This window comes from Rhynchophorus ferrugineus, unplaced genomic scaffold (genome assembly GCF_030347505.1).
Source record: "Rhynchophorus ferrugineus isolate W39M unplaced genomic scaffold, kcgeb_rfMv2 rfM3, whole genome shotgun sequence".
Lineage (NCBI taxonomy): Eukaryota > Metazoa > Arthropoda > Insecta > Coleoptera > Curculionidae > Rhynchophorus > Rhynchophorus ferrugineus.
Genome location: NW_027472582.1, coordinates 51,920,737 through 51,942,696, shown reverse-complemented (window position 1 = coordinate 51,942,696; position 21,960 = coordinate 51,920,737). Strand labels below are relative to the sequence as shown.

General features: G+C 30.5%; 2 protein-coding genes across 4 annotated transcripts; one reads left to right on the top strand and one right to left on the bottom strand.

Annotated features, from left to right (window-relative positions):
• Positions 1–3,044: 3,044 nt before the first annotated feature.
• On the bottom strand, positions 3,045–4,237 carry LOC143193549 (uncharacterized). Its single transcript, XM_076399817.1, has 5 exons — positions 4,098–4,237; positions 3,813–3,951; positions 3,550–3,753; positions 3,370–3,487; positions 3,045–3,298 (listed from the first exon to the last, which is right to left on the bottom strand). The coding sequence occupies exons 1-5, from the start codon at positions 4,147–4,149 to the stop codon at positions 3,110–3,112; spliced, it is 702 nt and encodes a 233-aa protein (XP_076255932.1). The 5' UTR covers positions 4,150–4,237; the 3' UTR covers positions 3,045–3,109.
• A 3,932-nt stretch (positions 4,238–8,169) lies between these two features.
• On the top strand, positions 8,170–13,193 carry LOC143193548 (uncharacterized). 3 transcript variants are annotated; one of them, XM_076399814.1, is made up of 5 exons: positions 8,170–8,329; positions 10,001–10,139; positions 10,200–10,403; positions 10,454–10,568; positions 12,916–13,193. In XM_076399814.1, exons 1-5 carry the CDS (start codon positions 8,272–8,274, stop codon positions 13,102–13,104), a joined length of 705 nt encoding a protein of 234 aa, XP_076255929.1. In that variant the 5' UTR covers positions 8,170–8,271; the 3' UTR covers positions 13,105–13,193. The 3 variants fall into 3 exon arrangements, with proteins under 3 accessions (XP_076255929.1, XP_076255931.1, XP_076255930.1); XM_076399815.1 differs by lacking the exon at positions 8,170–8,329 and adding an exon at positions 8,508–8,695; XM_076399816.1 differs by lacking the exon at positions 10,200–10,403.
• Positions 13,194–21,960: the final 8,767 nt, after the last annotated feature.

Below are 21,960 nucleotides of genomic sequence, written 5' to 3'. Positions count from 1 at the left end.
AGTGTCTGCTATTTCATTCTATTTTAATTTACGGTCTAAATTTACGATTGAAAATCATTTTGTGGATGTTTTAAATGTTTTCGTCGGCAACAACCTCTTTTTGGCGTCCAATGCGTTCACCGTCTTCGGTGCTCATTTCACTACGTCTAAACATAGCATACCAATCCTTGATGGTTAATTTTCCTGGGGCAGTATCCGAAAACTCGGCATTAAGCCAAGTTTTTGCTTCAACGTTATTTTTTCCCTCCAAAAAGCAATATTTTATCAACATGCGAAGTTCGTTTTCATCAATTTTTTCACAACAGAAGTTGCTTCTGAATCCGTCAACTGTCAAATTTATACACACATCTTTTGGGGGTTAGGACTAACTAAAAAATCATAAGTATTTAATTCTAGTAGCGCCATCTATGTATCAGGCCGGGCACTTGGCAATTGACGTCTTATATTAATCGACGTATTTTTCACCAATTTCTGCGACTTTCTTAAAACTTTCTACATATTACCCAATCGAAAGAAGAATAGTCATTTGGAAGCAATCCAATCATCGATTCAATTGCATATTTATTTAATATTACAAAAGGTGCCAGCCAAATCATGTCGCATCGGTCTGCATTCACATTTTATTAAATGATATAGCTGATCAAAATACATGCAAGCACCTAGTATTATTTCTTCTGATTTTTTTTAATACCAAGAAGTATTATCTTTCTAAAAATGTTTTAATTCCACACTGAAATAACACATTTTTCCGATTATCCTCTTTCATTATTTTGACTTGATAAATAAAAATTTCACTCAGTTCTCAAATACATCAATTGTAATATTTCTAATTCCTAGTCTTCTAACTAAACCGCTTCGGTTGAAGGTCTATCCTAAATATGTAACAGCGCTATTTGCTACACATAAACAAAAAAGTAAATCTTCTATCAATTGGCACTATATTATCTTATAGTTCCATATCATAAACGTTAATGAAGGGAGAAGTACTCCAGGTTCCTAATGTGTTGTTCTTACAACGACCGTTTCCTGTAGTATTCAGTTTTCTTTGCATGAAAGGTGAATCCAAAAAAAACTTGAGCTTAGCAGATGATTGGACTATTTCAGGGAAAATTTCTCTACGCTTTATTTACACATTCTTCTTCGCTCTTGTTGATTCCGTCAAATACTCGATTCCAACTACCATTTTGTACCCTTACCATACTGATAATTGGCATGTAATATATTTGTATCTCGAGTTTGTTCGTAGGTAAAGTAGATTTATTTTTGCCTTTTTGTTCAAAGTTCGTTAATTTTCCACAGCTACTGCTATGAAAGATCACTAGCAAAATCATTATCTCTTAGATTGGTTATCAGAAATAATAGGTCCTAACTAAAACAAATTAAGATCACCCTGTTATTTAAGTGCATAGTAAAATATGTTTTTCAACTTCCAGATCATAAAATAAAAAAATGTTTCAATTGAAGTAAAAAATTCCTAACGCCATTATTTAAAACGATAGACCATCATCAACTCTTGATTCATGTGAATTATTCAAAAAAATTACAAACAAATTCTGCATAAAATAAATCAAAAATTTGATACTCAAAAGTTAGAACTTATTACTTAAACCAATTCAATCGATTTTTAATTAAAAATTAGGTTTCAAAACCCTCTTCTCTCATTTCATATCAACAACATTAAATATTTGCGATGCAGTTTCTGATGTCACGAAAGCTATGCTTTTCCTATTTTTCTTGGCATTGGTGTTTAAATAGTATTCTTATATTTGCATCTAAAAGAATTATAAACAAAATAATTACAATGATATATCCGATTTTTTAAATTATTTATAAATTCTCAATCCACAACAAATGCATCATTTTCAGAAAAAGAAAACAGGTTTCAGGTCAAATATTCATTTCATATGAATGGATAAGATCTTCTATTAGAATTGAACTAACTAAATTATTATATATCAAATATTTATATTAAAACAAATTGTAAGTGCATTTAAAGACAAATTATTATATAATATAGAAGAAATAGATTTATAATTTTTGCCAATTTAAAATACAAATTAAGTAACCGATTGTTAAAATGTTGCCTTTGAATAGAGAATGTAATGTATATACAGATATGCCTTATTACTTTTTCTAGAGCATAAATCCCATGCTTAAAAATTCAAATAGAAGAAGTCTATGATACACCTACCATCGCAAATTAATTTACACCAGAATGAACAAACTATGAAGGAAACAAATAATAAAGACAAAAGAAAATTAGGCGCAAAAAAGATCTTTGATATTAGAGTATATATCTCCTGTATACTGTTAATGTACCGAGCATAAAAATAACCAGTGTGGCAACATATGCAGACCATATGGTAATCTTAATCTATCACCAGGACCATACACAAAATATAACTATGGCTGAAAGCTTGGCATATTAAAACCAATGAAACAACATTTATTTAAGTAACTTTTACTGTGCGTAGAATAACATGACGAACATAATGATGATATTATATATCACAGCGTAACGTCAAACTGTAACAAAACACAAACTAGATAAAATTCCACCTAGTACCATGAGATACTTCCAATAAATCTAATATAGTAATAATTCAATAGCTTCGAAACAAAATGTTGCGCATTAGAGCTAATGCTCTTTATTACGTTCCTACTGAAGTAATACAGGGTTATAGCCCTCTAGAACCCATAACAAGTATAACTCGGTGTTCACTCAGTCTTCTAACACTTACATATATACATTTTTAAATCTGAAAATAGCTAGATACGTTAGAGAAAGCTGAATGTAGTAAATAGTTTTCTGAACTACTTCAAAGACTGCCTCTTGATTATTGATGATAGAATAAAATCTCGTTCATAGTAATTAAAAATTAATATAATCAAGATCCTTTTGATGACTGATGATTAAATTTCATATTTTAACATGCTTTTGCGGCATTAACAGCGCATTTTGTACACAGCATTCTGAAACTTGAGCAATAGCTCAAATATTGTTCATTACTAATACAGGGCCTTCAAAAACAATAAAATAGGAATAATGCTTTACAATTAATTATTTATTTCATTAATAAAAATAACATTATTATTAGCAAATGAACAATTATTCGTTCTCCAAGCAGAAATTGAAAACAGCATCGATTCTTTCGGGGTGCTCACCCCAGAATTCGTTGAATCGTTTCACTCTCAAAAACTCAGCAGCTGAACTGGGAAAATTATTGAACAGATATTTAATCGCTTCCTTAAGGACCAAGGCAACCGCATCATCTCCAAAGAATCCAGTCAGTTCAACCTAAATATAATGTCATATTCGTAATATATTTGCTGGATCATAAAAAACGTTAGACTGTGTGTGTTACTTACGTCAACATCTACAATTTTTGAACTAAGCGTGAATTGATCGACTTGCATTGTGACATTTTCCTGGCCAGGTTGAACAAAATCAAAAATTCCCCACCAGTCAACATGATGCAGAAGAATACTATATTTAATAAAATCGATTTTTATAAATAATATATTGTAAATGAAAAAGAAGAATCTTACTTGTAAGATCCACTATATTTAACAACTGGTAACAATGGTACTTTATAATCCACCTCGTAATCTCCAGTAAAATTCAACAAGGGCCAGTATATATCATAGTGTATAAGGTTTCTTGCGGGATCAGTAAAATCTGTAATATTCAGTACTGGCCAGCTTAGATTCAGTAAATTGTGAAGAACGTTGTTAGTTATAGCTATATCCGCACTGAGATAAAATAAATTTAGTGTTTAGTTAGCTACAAGCTCTATAATAAATATACTCACTTGAAAAGGACAGAATTATATTCATATGTAAAATTATCGATTACCAAAGGATCATGTTTAGGTACAGGAACAGCAGGAACTCCTTCGGTAATTGCTTTTCTGCAACATCCCAAGAACCACTGCAATGCGTCCCAGGAATCTGAAAATAAGATATTTCGATTACATGGTTATTAAAATTAAAAGAGTAGTTAACAAAATGTAAATGAATATATAAGTTTTTGTTATATACTTTTCTAACACAAAATAAACATATGGTAAAATTGCAAAAATTCATTTATATATTACCAGCATTCGCCACACTAAAAGCTGCAATCAAGACTACAAGACCTAACTTCATTTTTAAGGTAATCTTTATCGGGAGACAAACTGGCTAACGAATGATGGTTCCAAACAACCAAGTACCTTATATACTACAATTTCAAGATTATTAAACATATCTTAAGTATTTGATAGTTATAATCACAAATCATAATTAAATTGACTTAAACTTCAAAATAGTACTCCAATATTTGCTTTAATTTTATTCCTGGAAAAGGAACACTTTAACAACATTGTAAAATAAAAGAGTTCCTTAATTTGAAGTGGTGATACACTAAATATTGAAAAATGATCTGTATTTATTATTTACTTTATTTACTTGTAATGCTAGTAACTTATTTAACACAAACTATGTATTGGTGGATCCCTGAATTATTTTAAATAAGTTTACAACAAATGGCGTAAAATATACTATTTATTATCGCAAATAAAAAATATTTCGAAGTTACTTATTACCTTTCATTCAACCGGAAATAGGGCCACATGTAATACAATATTATTCAAAACGTAGAGAAAACTTGTCGGGGAAAACAAATTAGTATAAATATTTCATAAGTTATAATTTTGACATATATATTTAGTCTAGTTCTTTTTCCATTTTTATCCCTTCTAAATAACAGCTTTTCTTAAGGCCCTCAAAATTGCCACCCAGCCATATCTTAAATTTGGAATAAGGAAATAGTCTCGGGGGTTGAATCTGAAGATTGTGCTAGATGGAGCTGATAGCACTTTGTACCTCAATTTATAAATTTTCTGCAAAAAAAACTAATAAAACATTTTTATTAATATATTTTGGAACAATTGGATTAATACATTTGAGAAAATAATCAAGCCTACGTAAGAAAAAACAGTTCCATCTATCCAAACAGACATCCATCAAGATAGAAGTAGAAACTGAGTGAGGGAAAATTATGTCAATATTCAGCTTATTCCTCAGATTTAGCTAATTTGGGCTCCAACTCTTCTGGTATCTCAAAAATAATTATTGTGGAAAACCATTTTCATTAAACGAAGATAAACTGGATTAAAAGGGAATTTCGTAGGTTTTTTCGAAAGAAAATTCCATTTGTCGTTTTTACTGAAGTTAAAAATGAAATAAAAATATTATTAACGCAAAAAGGGTTTCTGGTTTTGATCTTATTACCGAAAAAATATTAAACGAACTTCCAAGAAAAGCGCGATTAACTTCATCAACCTAATAAATGATTCATTCAGACTACAATACGTGCCACAAATGTGGAAGGTGACTGAAGTTAATTATTATTATTATTAAAACACGAAAACCACCTCATGAAACAAGCTTATGCTTCCCAATATCACTATTGTTAACAATGACCAAATTATTTGAAAAACTTCTATTGAAATAGATAAAATCAATCATTGGGGAAAATAATATTATTCTAAATCATCAATATCGTTACAGGAAACAACATTCCACGATTTATTAGGTTCACAATATCACTAAGACCACAAAAATCACTAGGAGAGAATAGCAAGTTTGTCTCATGTTTTCAATAAAGTTATTGGAAAATGTCCTTTATTTATTCCGCCTTCGAGACTTGCCTACATTCAATAAAAATATTGTTACATTTGCAAATGATATTGTAATTCTAGCCATTGGAGATAACAACACTGAATCAATAGGAAAGTTACAAATAGCTATTGCCGAAATACAATGCAGGACAGAAAAATGGTACATCAAAACAAATCAGTCCATATTGAATTCCCCAACAAAAGAATCAAGCACAATCCAGTAAATCTTAATCAACAACTAGGCCCATATGGAAATACAGCAAAATATCAATGGCATAACCCTTGAAGTTAAACTGAGGTGAAAGCCACATGTTAAGAAAAAATGTGAAGAACTCAAGCTGAAGTATAACAGAATGTACTGATTATTGGATAGATATTCCTCGCTGTATATAATAAGCTTTTGCTTTACCAACAGGCCTTGAAACCAGCGTAAACCTATAGGTTTGACTCTGGCGTCATACAACCCAAAGCAATAGAAATATGATATAAAGATTCCAACACAGGGTACTGCGAGGTTTTGTTGATGTTTCATAGTACATTCATAACGGCAATCTGCATAGACCTGAAGGTAGAAGCTGTTGGTAACGTTAACAAGGACTGTGCACAAGGACATGAAAGGAGGTTCCATTAGCACATCAATGTTGAGATTCTTCAGCTTCTGGATAATCATGGCTTAGTCAGAAGATTAAAAAGAGTAAACCCATTTGATATTGTTTAGTGAAGTTATAAGTAAAACTCAACACATATTAAGAAGTTACAGTAACATACATGTTAAACCCAACGTATCGTAGAATTGTAATTTTAAGACCATAGGAAATTAGGATGACAACAAATAGCTTATTATTGATAATTTTCCATATTGCTATACTAAATATTATACAAAAATTATTTAAAAAAATTAAACCATAGAACATGAATAACATGTGATTTTATCAGAAGGGTGGAATGTGTCACACGATAGCCACTCTGTATGAATCTCAAGCATAACTCAAGCAATCACTCAAATTCAGCTGCATTAAAGTTGTATTAGAGTTATATTAGTAATAAAGGAAGGGCACTTGAAATAAAAACAATATCGCTAAGACATCAGACACTGCTTGTTTAATTCTACTTCATAATATATCCGCCTTTATCGAAAAATTCTATAGCAGTACAATGAAAACCAACCCATCAATACCAATAAATTCCTAATGCTAATAATATTATGCCCAATTTTAAATTATTTAAGCAAAAAAATAATTACTTTACTAAAACACTGCCAATTCTGATGAAGTTACTAACTAACCAAGAATGGTTTCTTAGCTAACGGAGGACTCATATTTACCAATTTAAAAAGTAGATCCACTTATATTTTAAGTATTATGATCGACATAATCAGGTATTACAATTAAATTATCTGATATATAGCAAGGATCCATTAGGATTTTTGGTAGTTATTATTTATTTTTAATTTTACTTACTATTATTTAGAGTGGTTTAAATGATTTTAACAACAATATTAAGCTTATGGATACTGGATTAAAGAAAAAAAAACTGTTAAAATTGATGAAAATGATAAATCATTTTATTACAAGTCGACATCAGAAGAACTTTATTTTATCGCGAGATTTATCTTGACCTTCATTTTAGACTATTCAAGTATTTTTTATTACTAGTTAAGTACTTTTTTAAAACAATGAGTTGACAAAATTGTTTCATTTGCAGTAATATTATTTGTGGCTATATCTTTCAAAAATCGAAAGACTTTCCTCAAATACGGCGTCAATAACAGCTGCGTAAACCTAAAGGTGGATACAGGCCTAAGCATTCGAAGCAGGATACATTAAAAATCATCGTGGTCCGGCGATTCGGCTACTTGTGGAACCATTCGTATATTGGTCGGCGCAATATATATATATATATATATATATATATATATATATATATAAGAAATAGTAAATACATTACAGTGCTATCGAATAAGTTTTTAAAATTAGACATACTTCCAACACACTGTATCTTTTTGAGGCTTGCAGTCACTATAAGTAATATCCAATTGATTAATTTATATAAAACAGTCCGAATTGAGTAAAAGAAAGATATATTGATCATATCATGAAAACGCCCACTATATTATAAAATCAAATTCTTTTCAAATTTCAAACTCAAACTAAATATAGTCTAATCATTTGTTAATCAAATATAATGAATGTTCTTATAAAACGGTTAGAGTTCAGATACGAACTACAAATTCCAAGAACTTTTTGATTTACCCAGTATTAATACAATACATACTATTATAACTACAACTAAATACATACTATACAAACATACTATTTACTACAAAAAAAAACACATTGTGTTTAAAAAAATTTAAATAATGATTTAAATTATTTTTAATTACTTTCCGTTCATATTTAATACAGGTTAATTGTGCTAAAATAATCGACGTTATCTAGTAGTTTGGTCATTAGGTATTATGTATCAGCTCAATTGCAAACAGTATTACATTAATATGGTTACCATGCTGAAATAAACATAGATAAACCGAAAACAACATTATATATAAAGTATGTAGAATAATTACAAATTTAGTTTGCTAATTAATTTTGTAGCCCAAACTATAATAATGAATAGAACATGTATCATATTATTATTATTTGGTATCTTCAGTTTAATACAAGCTGGTATGTGTAACTTTTTAAATTAATTTAAATTTAAGTTTATTAATACATAAAATTAAACATTTGATTTTTATATAGATATTTTAAATCTAATTCTATATTAAAACTGTTCTTCTAGATCAACTATTAATTGATTCCTAACAATTATTAATTCACATATACTATATTTCGCCCAACAATAAGATGTAGTTAGTAAACATTAAACCATTTCTCTCACTTTACACCCGATTTACTCCAGCTGTATTACATAAATTTCTAGAGTTTGAGACGTGTTCTTCATCCATTATCTTCAGAGCGTCCTATTTCCTAACAAATCTTTTGATTTCTTCTTTAACATTAGGGATTCGTAAGCCTCAATGTATACATTCAGTAAGTACATACATCTTAACTGCGTTACACAATATCTTAGTATCAAACATTTGAATATTATATTGCTCTTCCAGGTGTCAATTTAGTTTTAGTATTTAACTGTTAATCTGATTATACGATTTTCGAAGTTTCCCCAAAGAAGCCAATATAGCTGACTACATACTATTTTCAGCTCATTTAATATCTTTTTAATATGCGCCTTCCAGTCTTTGAAAAAGTCTGCTAGATACAAAATATATTCATATTTATAAAAATAACTTTGAAAACATTTTATTTAATTTATATAACAAGGTAGGGAAGTAAGCAATTTTTTAGCTGTTGCAAAAAGTATCTATATTTTTATTCTCCAATATATCCAAACATCTTTCTCTGTCTGAGAAAACATATATTCTCCGAAGACGACATCCCTACATCAAGTCTTAATCGCTAACTGTCGAAGGCTTGTGCTACTTTGAAGAAAACTATTTAAATTATATGTAACAGACAAATGATTTTTCTTCAAAAAATCTTCCGGTATTCTAAAGGCCTGATTAATTGTCTAATCTTTCTCTCTGAATCCAAACTGATAGTCGGAAATTATTATGTTTTCAAAATCGCCTCAAAGGTTTTCAGCATAATTGTTAATTCAGAAATAAGTCTGCTAGTTGTTTAACAATTTTTAACACCGGTGAATTTTCAGTAACTGTTACTTATTGTTTAATATTATTTATTATTATTTAAAATGAGAAATAATTTCCACTGTTCATAATAATAAAATTATGAACACTGGATATTCGAATAAGTATGCTACTACTAATTAATATCATGAATCATTTTGGACATGTCGCCATTAGAAAAAATGCCGAATATTTTATAGATCTTTACCTTTGAGTCGACAAAATTATTTCATTTTATATTTCAATTCAATTTTGTCGCACACTATTTGTTACTTTATTTCTCGGATATCGAAGGGTATTCTCCAAGTATAATTTTTAGTAGATCATCGTAATTAACTACTAATGTAATCCCTGACATAACAGTTCGGCAACAATTAATAATAATAAATTAAATTCCATTAGGAACCCTTCCAATGGAGACCCTGTTGCAAATTAAAAAAATTTATTCATATTCAATGTTAAGCAACGCACGTAAATTTGACTGATTAACAATATTCGCATCTTCAGCAACATTTTTTCACTTATAAGAAAGAGAAGAATGAAATAAAAGAGAGTTAAAACATAAGAGATATACTTCTACCACATATCATAAATATATAAGATTAAAATTAAACATTACACCTGTTATAACTAATTATATATTCTCCAGATTCTTGGAAGACATTACAATGGTTTCTTGAATGCTGCGAGAAGGCAATTAGGGAAGGTGTTCCTGCTATACCAGTACCTAAACACGATCCTTTCAAATTTAAGGATTTGAACTACGGACGGGACTTTACTATTTTTTCGTAAGTTAATTTATAATGAATTTATTGCTATAGTGCCAACAGCTAACGCATTATTTTTAGAATTAGCTTTGCTTTAACTAACAATGTTCTACGCAATATATTAAAATTTAGTTGGCCAGTCTTGAACATGACAGATTATACTAATCCTGAAAGAAACTTTATCATTTACGATATTTACTGGCCTTCATTCAACTTTACTGGTGACTATAAAATAGAATATAAAACGCCATCGTCAGAGGGTAAAAAATTTAATGGGTCCTATAAGTAATAACTATACTGTCTTTTGTGCATTTAATAAAAATTTACTTTTACAGTATTCTATTGAATCATATTAACTGGTCTGGAGATGTAGATTTCATACAACCTTGTCAAAATATAAAAATGCAAGTAGACAAGTTCAGTCTTAAATCTAAAGTTAAAGATGTGAAGGTAAGTAAGATATGGGAGTTGTAATAATAAGAATACTAAAAAGAAATACAATATTTTGGCTTGATTGAAAGCCTTATTTTACGTTCAATAATTTGTTGCTATTCCAAAGGTAATTGCATTATGCGTCCATCAGAAGAAGCCCTTATCTCTACTATTAAAAAATTGGACATACGAAGCTCTCTTGAAATGAATTTTTCACCAGTTTGCCGTGGACAAGACTAATGTTGATACTAAATCTATGACAGTCAGTCATAGTTGCGTGTCACACTATTCAGACTTCCGGGGCTTCTGACCAGTCCCCGGCGTTGTTTTGATGAAACACGGTTCCTGTAATAGTAGTCGAATTTGGCCGCTTCTAGACGATTCCTTCCCTCGGATCGTCTCTTTGTTTACTCAGGTTCGAATTAGGAATTCATCAATCCTGGCTTGTTCCGCTTTAATCTCAAAAGTTTCAATACAGTTCGATTGACGTTGTCGTAAATGACCTAAGTCTTATTTAACCTCTTTATTTCAGATGTCCTGAGAAAAGAACACATTTACGCTAACGACACTGCTTTCTTCACGTCCTCCAGGCACAAGGATACAATTCAAGGCGGTTTACAGAATCAATTCAGTCAAGTGTTTCAAATTTTGGAGGTTGCAAATCAATCCGCTTATTATTGGCAGACCATCATTTTCCATAAGAAGCATTACGGACTGCACGTCTCGAAACTCAAGATCGACACCGCAACAATTGCACGGCTGGGCAACATCGTATACCTAGGTCTCCATTTCGACCGACCATTCGGTTGGCATTCCCAAATTTAGATATCAAACCCGCTATCTCCTCTGATCTGCCCTTCTAGCAGACTTTTTGCAGACTTTTGAATCTCAAGATACAAAATGTTAATCCGGTCCGTACACCGCTACGAATCTAATGTCTACTTCAAGTTTATTACACCTAACCAGATGAAACGGTTTTAAGTTTTCCAAAATAAACGCCTCAGGAGAATATTAGACACCCCATGGTTTATCAGAAATAATTAAATTAATAGAGAAACAGGCACTCCAGAAATCAAGCACTTCATATGTGATTCCTTCCACAAGCGACAACTCAACTGAATTTCCTATGAAAACGCGCTTGTTAGCGAGCTGGTCGACATGCTGGGAGCTTAGCATCGCGTCACCGGTAAGCTTCTTTTTTTCCAGGTTGTAAAGACCTTATCCGTCGCAGCAGTCATAACATTTGTCCCCATATGACAGCACCCAATCGTGTGTTAACTCAAGTTCGCGAATCAATAGTTAGTTTCACTATATGTTCTTTTGCCGGGTCCTTGTGCCCAATAACATCTGCCCGATTAGCGGATGCCATATCCCCAAATTAGAAATCATATCCCCAAGCCGTAGCAGTAGCGACCCAGAGGGGTCAGTTTCGGTTTAGTGTAATTGTAAGCTCAGAGGCACACCCACATAACTCGGTCTAACTTGTCACTCTAGAGCAAGTCTCCACAATCAGGCATGCGTCAAGGAGATTTCATTTCGTCATTCCAATGCCTGGTTTTAGGCCAGAACAAAAAAAAATCGTAAATGATTCATCTTTCATCGCTAGTCACCATTCGCTTCAGAAGTGGGTCGCGTTAACTCACGTGGCAGCCATACATCCAGTTTCTTTTTGTATACAGCCTTTCTCAAATTATTCTAAACGATTTTTGTGCAATATTTAGCTCCTGCGTGAGTTGTACTCTTCCAACTCAATAGTTTTATCCATATTTTTGACAAATGGCTTTCCTAAATCTTGTCCTTGACACCGATGTCGAAAAAATCAAAATCACTTCTACAATCTACATCATCTTTGTTTTAAAACAAACATATAGCGTATTTTGTCTTTGTTGGTGTCCAGCTAGGACATGAGTTTAGACAAAACTGAGTCAACTATTCGCAAAACCGTCACAAAAGTTTTTTTATTATGAAACGTGAACTGTCTAATTCCATTTAATCTAAACCTATCAGACTTCACTAGATATAATTTATTAGAACCATTTAATGGGAAAATAATGGATAACCTTTCGCTAGACCTAATATACATAAGGAACATTTGCCGTATTTTAATATTTCATTTTATGTAAAATCATAAGGAACAATGTATGCTATTTTTAACTTGAAAATGCTAACTGTACAACGTTCGTTAACAGTGGAATATTAACATATTCAAAAACGACTTTAAACTACTATAGCTATAGCATTTATCAATTAAAGGATAATAACAACAAGTGTATTGAAGCTGAAGAAAGTTATAATGAAAAATAAAATAATTTTTCACTATAGAAATTATACCTTAAATACCTAAAATTACACATTATATTTTTAGGTGAAACTTACTGGACCCCTTGGAGATGACATTGTCACATTGATTCTCAAAAAAGGGATTTACCTTCTGTTCAACAATATCCCAAGTTTTGTGGCTGATCTTTTAAGAGAGAAAAGGTTGAATGGGTTCTGGGCAAGTCATCCGGAAAGAATTGACACAGTCTTTCAGTTCTGTTTAAATAATAAATGATTTAATAATCATCTATAGTAATATAGATATAATTCTCTTACATACAACATAATTATTGTTCTAATTAAATAGATAAAATAATACTTGAACTTGCTTTTTATTTAAAAAATGGTTTCTTGTAGAATAATTCTAATCATTTTTAAAATAACCATGAACAATTTGATTTATATTTAATATTGTTGCTAAAAGAACATCGATAACTTTTTGAATAATTACCTCTTATATTCGATATGCATAGCATACTCTTATTTTAAAATGTTCTGTTGTAATCATCTCTTTTGCATTAATACACAGTCAAAGCGAGTACGGGATTAATACATCACTATGTATTAATATGTATATACACTTATACACTAAACAAGTTCGTGTGGTTTGGTTCGCGTCATTGTTCTGATTTCGTGTTTGTTGTCCAGTATTGCTTCCACTTTGCTGTAATTGAGGAACCTTATTTAATATATTAAGGCGAAATATTGGATCACTTTTGTATATACATTTGGTTTCGAAGTCATCGTGCAACTCTTAGCTGGTAACGTATCGATAAGCATTGGCAATTAATCGTAAAACTTTCTTTTGTGTTCGTTAGATTAGTACTTGATTTTATGTTTTAGTATAACTCCATAGTTACACACAATAGGTCCAAACTGGCTTTAAGACTAATAACCAATCTTTTTTATTTTAGATATAGTTAAGAGTATCTTTCGACTAATGTTTACAATTTAACCTACCATCGAGATATATACCGAGGTATTCAGCTAAATCTGCTTGAGGAATCGAGCATACGTCAAGTGATATATTTAGGTTTTTGTTATTTCGCGGCAACGCAAAATTATCATGGGTAGATTTGGGCTCTTAAGCTCTATTTTCCAGTTTCAATTGATTTGCAGATCTTGACTGCTACACTTTTTCTACAGCCTTAGGCATCTTTAGCCATGATAACTCTGTCGTCGACTAATGTTCCAAGTACTGGTTCTTTTGTTGTTGGCATATCAACAGTATACAACAGATGCAGGAGTAGTCCCAAAACTCCCTCATACGAGACTAAATTTTCTTTCGAAATGATAGATAATATTTTGTAAATTAATCCCAAACCATGCCCGGTTAATAACTTGTGAGACGTGCAGGGATACTGCAGGGTAGTATAACATTTCTTAGAATGCCTTTTAAATGATTGGCTCTTACTCTGTACACTTGGCGGATTATCTAGTAGTGATTTCGAAATCCAAACTGGAGATCTAGTGTTTCTATAAATGGTTTAATACATTTTAACAGCAATTTCTCAAATAATTTTGATATCGCAGGTAGCAGCAAAACAGGCCTGTAAAATTCAACTTGTACTACCGGTTTGTCAGGTTTTTTTAAGCGTAGCTATTCGAGTAACTTGCACGCTTCCAAACGGACCATGTATTAAAACATGCTTCAGTCTCAAACAACCCAAATAAAAATGTATGTTATAATAAATGGTGGTGTGTTCAAGAGAATAAAAATTATATAACGCAACTTAACTATTTTTATAAACAATGTCGACTCTTTCTTTTAATTCACTAATTATATATTATGTGGTCGACTTTTTCGTAGCTCTACATGACACGAGCTTGATGGATATTCTCTCAGACATACACCAATTACTTATGAATACTTAGAATATCAATATTAATTAGAGGCCGATACGGAAATACATTGCTAAATATTTAAATTCTATTGCTGCAACGTTGTCATATTATATATGGTTTCACATAAATAATAAATATGAATAGAAAGAAATATGCTCTGTTTACATTAGGATTATGACAGCCGTTCCGTCTTGAAATTTAATTTCCCACTAATCAAATTATATAATATTAATTTTTATCACTACTGACCGCAGTGGTGCCGCAACGGCCTAAGATGCTCTACTTATTTAACAAAATGAATTAAAATATGTCTAATTTTCATCTAATTTTCTATCAACAACGAAATAAGAATATAGCAAGAATTTTCGCTCTGTTTGAAATTACAAATGTACATGTCCTGTATGATGTTTAAGAGTAAAATAAGATTTTGTTTGCAAACATGACGATAGTTTTCTATACGCAACACGGCGAATCTGCTTGAGACCTTACATAATAGGTACGGACACAGATCACATGCTGATTTCTTTTATAGCGATTGGTAATTACTAAAATATAAATAAGGACGCTCTGCACTAATATATATAATGCAAATACCTCTGAAAATGGTACAAAAGCAGACCCAGTTTGATTGTTTTAAAACCCGTTAAAACACATCTGAAAACAATAGACAGTTTTCTATCGACAGGATTATTCGATTCATCTGCCTGAAGATAATGAAATATTTCAAGTAGTGGCATCATTAAGAAGATGCTGTATTTATTTAGTCAAAGAATTGTCTGCTTTCGCTAACTCAATAAACCTATATACACAAAATTCTATATAAATTCTTCTGAATAAGGCCTTTTTCCTCTGTCACAGTCTCTTCTGAACTCCTGAAAGAAAGCATCAACTAAACTATAACAGTTCTCAGTAAAGAGCTAGGGGCTAAACTGAAACAGCAGGCAATACGGTACATCTCAGGAGAATTATATTCAGAGTTTTGGCGAAGAAGATTCAACAATATTTGTTACTAAGGGCAAAAATATTTAATGCTTGCTTTTGATATTCTTTCACAATAAGAAGGCAAATATATTTTCCAATCATTCCATTGTTTTCCACAACTTTTTCCAACTAATAACTTTTCATGCTTGGAACTATTGTAGTAAACCCACTTTGGGGTATTGTCATCAGCTTCAGCAGCAGATTTCTTCAAATCAAACAATAGAGGTAATATAATGTAAGTAATTTAGTAAAATAAATGGTAATATAAATAAATAAAATAATGTAGTAAATAATTACAAATGTAGAACAGTATTCAATTTTATATAGAGAATTTTAATATATCGATAACTTTTTCACTAATAAACAATTATTTTAAACAAATAAATATAATTAGTTAGCAAAAAGGAACTATATTACTATAGTGTTTATTTTTAGGCAAAAGCTGCATTTGTTCTGGTATATATATACATGCCCATTTGATAGGCTTATAAGTCCATATAAATCCTAATAGTAGTTGAAAAAGTAGACTGTCAAAGTTATTTTTTCCGTATTGTTTCATAATTTACCTCTTTAAAAACCTTTAACAAGCCGAATTCTACCTAGTATACACCCAAGTATTTACCCTCCAGTTTAATCTTTTTAACGGAAATTATTACGTGTCTGCTGAATTGCAAATAAAATATCAGTTCGATATTATCAAGGAAATCAATTTATCTGTCTAAGTACCGCTGTTTAAATGGATTTTATCCATAAGTCAATTTATTTGAATTAAATCCCTATTTGTACTTTGATTATTATATATCAATATCATAATCAAAATAGCAGACCATTAAAACTTTTATATACATGAAAATTAAACATATTCTAGATAAAATATAGTACTTGTAAGTAATTGAGATAATCCACAAAGGAAGGCTACGCTACTAGTAACTAGGCTAGTAATAGACCGGATGTTTGCAGAAGTAATGTCTTAAGTTGGTCACTCGCCAGTCAGTAGATACAATATCGATGATCATGATTTGAAGCCCACGTTAAGCAATAAATCAATTCAAATAGCCATTTAGTTGCTAAAGCGAAGACTCAAAAATTGTTAAACTTATCATTTATTTCATATATATGTATGAAGCAATAAAAATGTAGAATCCGATCTTAGCTCACATGAAGCATTATATTGCTAATAAAAAAACACTACAAACATAAGAGCCCACTTGACTTGAAATGTAGAATAACAACATCAAGGCGCAAAATTTCTATAACGCCAATATTATATAAAAATATTGTAAATTAATTTAAAGGTATATTGATGTGATCCCAATCTGGAAGATGCTGTATTAAGACAAAAATGTTGAAAGCGCTGTAGTAAACCAAGTATTAGTAGAAACGATCAGAGACAGTGGAGAAGCGTTATTTCAGCTATTTTATATTCTATGTATCCTCTCCGAAGATAACAGTAATTGTAAAAACGTCTATCAACCGTCACAAAAAGGTCTCAAAAAATTATACCAATAAGCAAGCAAAATAATCGAGAAGAATTCTAACAAGAGTAGCAGAAAACTAAATCATTTAAGTTTTGGCAAAATAGGAGCCTTTATGAAGGAACCTATTAATTGCGGATAGAAGGTGAATGTCGTTTTCATTCATTTTTGCTAATTTTAGGAAGCTTTGCAATCGAACAAAACTATGAAACTTCCTCAGACAGTTTAGATTTTTTCCACTGCGTAACTATATATGTGAAGTAACAATGAGTCGATTCATTTGCAATCTGAGCTAGTGCTTGCCAAGAAGATACCAAGCAGAATGCTTTTCAATTTTCATCATACTTGTGAATTCACTTGTGAGAAGAGTACTTAACAATTAATAATATTATAGTCGATGGTACAGTTTTGGCACACGGTCATTTTAGCGCTTCGATAATAATTCACGATGAATGATGAATGAAGTACTACCTTCACATTACAATACCCAAGATAGTATACCTAGAATAAATTAAAAAATATTAAATAAGTAATTTACATCAAATGGTAAATCTCATATAAATAATTTATAATTGCTTGTGATGTAAAAAATACAAAATAATTCAGTAGCACCAACGGCATAGTACAGTATAGACTCGTGCTCTATACTCAGTCTCAACAATGTGTTTTACTTACGTTATCAATACGTAAGGACCAAGTGTACCGTTTGTACATATTACCGTTAACTAGTTTTAAATGAAAATGACTTTTATTCAGCTCGAAAACCGAATAGAAAAAAAATAAAACAATATGCCATGCTGATACTAAATATAATACTAGAAAATTATGTTATTGACAAGTATCCAATCTTACAACATCGTGGCATCTTTTATTGGTCACAAGAGTTGTATTTTTAAACTTAATACCAACAAACATTAACATCTGAAGATGGAATACATAAATTAAAATATAACTTAATCTTATAAAGTTCGCAGTTTGGCATACGTGTATAATTCATCTATAAAAATAATAATATACTTAAGTGATACATTGATCTACTTAATATTTTATCTATCGAACAAGTAAATCAATTACGTACCTCATGAATTGCAAAAAAAATATGTTCCTAATAATATTTATTAAAGTACTTTATATTTTACATACACTTAACTTTTACATACAAGTGCAAATATTGTATAGCCCACATATACATTGTATACAATCATTATTCGGTTCTGAAAATAGTTCTCTCGGCATTTATTTCATGTTTATTTGATGAATATCGTTCTCTACGAAATAATTTTGAGGTATAAGAAAAGTTAGTACTTAGAAATAGATTAGATTAGAGATATTCATCAGGTCTGAATCTGATGAGTAAGCTAAATCAGTTTGAGAGCAAATCGTACATAATTAACTGATTTTACCGCATTTTTTTGCAGGCGCAGCATTTTGATCAAAGTATTATATCTTTCTGGAAACACAGTATTTTTACCTGCATTTTTATATGTAGTTAGAACAACTGGTTATATTATATTGGTTAAATACATTTATTATATTTAAAATGATTAAAACCAAAGTTCAGTAAATCTGGAAATTCTAAAACGTATAAAGACAAATAACAAATCCCTTTATTTTGAATGACTTAAAGCCTATATATATGATACTTCGTAACATATACATAACAGTCACTGCAAAAATAAACAAACAAAACCAATATAATGTTGTTATATAGGAACACAAATATATAACTTTTATGCTTTGTAAATATAATTGGAAATGGTATTGGAATTATTCCTTCCTTTCCATAGTGGGTTCGACATTATGATTGAATGCAGAAAACCTTTCCCATTTTTCCTTAGAAGCATGTGTCTTGTTCAGTTACAAGATTTGCGAGATTGTTTTCCAAATGTACCAACATTCCGTAGAAACGCTTTTTTATTAATTATGCATAGGAATAAACTTCGCTTCATATGCTAATTGATGTTCATCAACACATGCACTTTTTTTCAAGATATAACAAAAAGCAAATTTTGTTTTGCTAATACAAAGATAGACATACTTAAAAAACAAAGAAAATATTTTATTCATATTTCAACAACATGACATATGCTGGATTTTAATGATAAATAATGACATTTTAACATGAACATAGTTGCAAGATATTCATATATTTATATTCTACTAGTCGCGCCTTTTTTCTAAATCCTTAGTTTAATAAAACTGTAATACTGTCTATGTCTATATGTTTATAATTATTACTATATATCTTAATAATTAATTTTAATAAAATGTTTATGTTTATGATTGTTATTGTCTATTTTCCATCGTTTTTTATTTTAGTAATTATGTCTGTTACAATTCTTAAACGGATAATACGCGTTTTATCTACTTAACATTCTTATCGCAAATATTGATAATATCTTAAATACCGTGTTTCATAAATAGTTTATATCATTAAAGCTATTTTTTACCTGTTGTACTTAATTTATTTATGTCGTAATTTCTGGAATTTCTCCCATATTTATTTAATGACTTACTAGAATAATGGCTAATTTTGATTTGATAGTAGAGACATTTCAATTCCTTGTATGTGTATTACTATCTTAGACAGCTTACTACGACTCTTAAGCGAGTAATTTACAACTTGGCTCGGTAGTTCTAATGCTATTATTATTATAATCCAATAATAACCAAACGAAACCAACTAGAAATGTATAATGATACGTATGTAGTTATAACTAGTAAGCAATGTTCACGCAACAATACTCAAAGGAGAACATAAAGACTAGGATGTTCAATGGCCCTAATAGATATGAGTTCAAAGGAATTAAGTTTCTGATTTGTCTTGCATTTACCATGACGATTAACAAATCCCAAAGCCAATCCTTAAGTATGTGTGGTCTGAATCTAGAAAATGCATGTTTTTGTCATGGCATGTTTACTTTTTATTTATTTTTGCGCCTGTTAACAAAATGAAAAATCACAATCTCATCATAATGTGCTTCGCTAAAGAGAATCATCGACTACAACCCGTGTAGCAAAATATGTAGCTTCAATAAGGCTAAAGTCTTGCTGGCACATTTTTAAAACTTCTTGATTTTTGTTAATGACTTGATATTCATATAATTTATTTATTGAATTTAATAATTTTTAAATTAATTTTAATACCTCTTTTTACCATTAAGTTTTGCAAAAAGGTGGTGGGACATTCATTGAATAGTACACAATACAAAGTTCGCTGGGTCAACTAATGTTTACCATATATAAGTATTACTAACAGTAAATCAAATGAAGCTATGGTTTGATCGTATAATTTTCCACTCCAATCGCTTTTTTACTGTTTCAGTCCAACTATGTCTCTATGTCTCTGATTCTTACTCCCCTCATATATCTTTCAGAGCTTCGAGCCATCTCGTTCGTGCACTATCTGAAACATATCATTCCTTGAAGTAATCTCACGCATGTTAGTAATACAAACATGTAATTTCCATTCATCAAAATAAAGCTCAACCGATTAAATACTATGAAATTATTGTTGCTAAAAAAAATGCGACCAAGTAATATTTCCACAAAGGAACATCTTGAAAAAATCCTGAAAATGTACATGGAAATGTTTAAATGGCCACTAAACCGAGTCTCCATATTCAGCAAGCTTTGCTCCTTCCTTGAGTCACTTGTTGAATAAAATTTTATTACCAAAGCAATTGTTACTTATAATCTCAAATTTGGACGAAATATAATTTTTAGCAACAAAACATATTTTGCATATTTAGAAACGTATCCAACAATGTTGCCGTTTTGTGGCAGTATAACGAACAGTCGGACAACATTTTTGGAGACGATAGGGACTTAGAAAGTGCTTAAGAAGTACTTTCAGAAAGTGCTTTAAGAAAGTTAGAATAGTTCTGCTTCATTATTTTTTCATCAAAAATGACAGGCATGCATGATAACAAAATATTTATCTAAAATTGTCACAAAAAATCGTCACGCATGATTACATTTGCCAAAAAAATCATTACATTTCTACATCAACAGCTTTCAGATAAAAAGCCTAACTTTTTTATACATTATAAATAATTTTCTTTATTATAAATTCAAATAAATTAAAATTACAATATTCAACGAAATTATTTTATTAATTAAACAATTTTTTCGGTTAGTTTCAAAATATATTTAGTCTCTTTTACATCTTATACATCATTTTTATTTGTTGTTGCAGTTAAGGATGAAGATTTGGCCTAGGATATAAACAATTGGAACGGATCAGAGTAGTTGATTAAATGTTGTCAACGAGTTATAACCGACGGATTACCATCAATATCATTACCCACTCACAACCCAGTAAATATTCGTAATGTTACGTATAATTAAACGTCGTTCCCTTTTCAGTGAGTTGATATTTTTTCAATAATTTATCAAATAACGGCATTGATTTTATGTTCACAGGTTCTACACAACGTAGTAAATTTTACATGACCAATGCTTAGCAATTCCAGCCAAAATGACCCTTTGAGGACTCACCCTAATTATGAATTAACAAGTCAAATGAAAAGTCCCAAGACTGACACATAGATGGCTCTACTAGAATTAAACCCATATGCTTTTTAATTAGCCCTAACTCTCAAAAGACGCGTGTATAAATTTGACAGCTGTCGGATCATTAGTTTGTGAAGTATAGCATTTTGAGTGAAGCAACTTTTGTTATTGTGAAAAAAATTGATAAAACGGAATTTTGCGTGTTGAAAATACAATTGCTTTTTAAAGGGAAAAATACAGTTGAAGCAAAAACTTGGCTTGATGCCGAGTTTCCG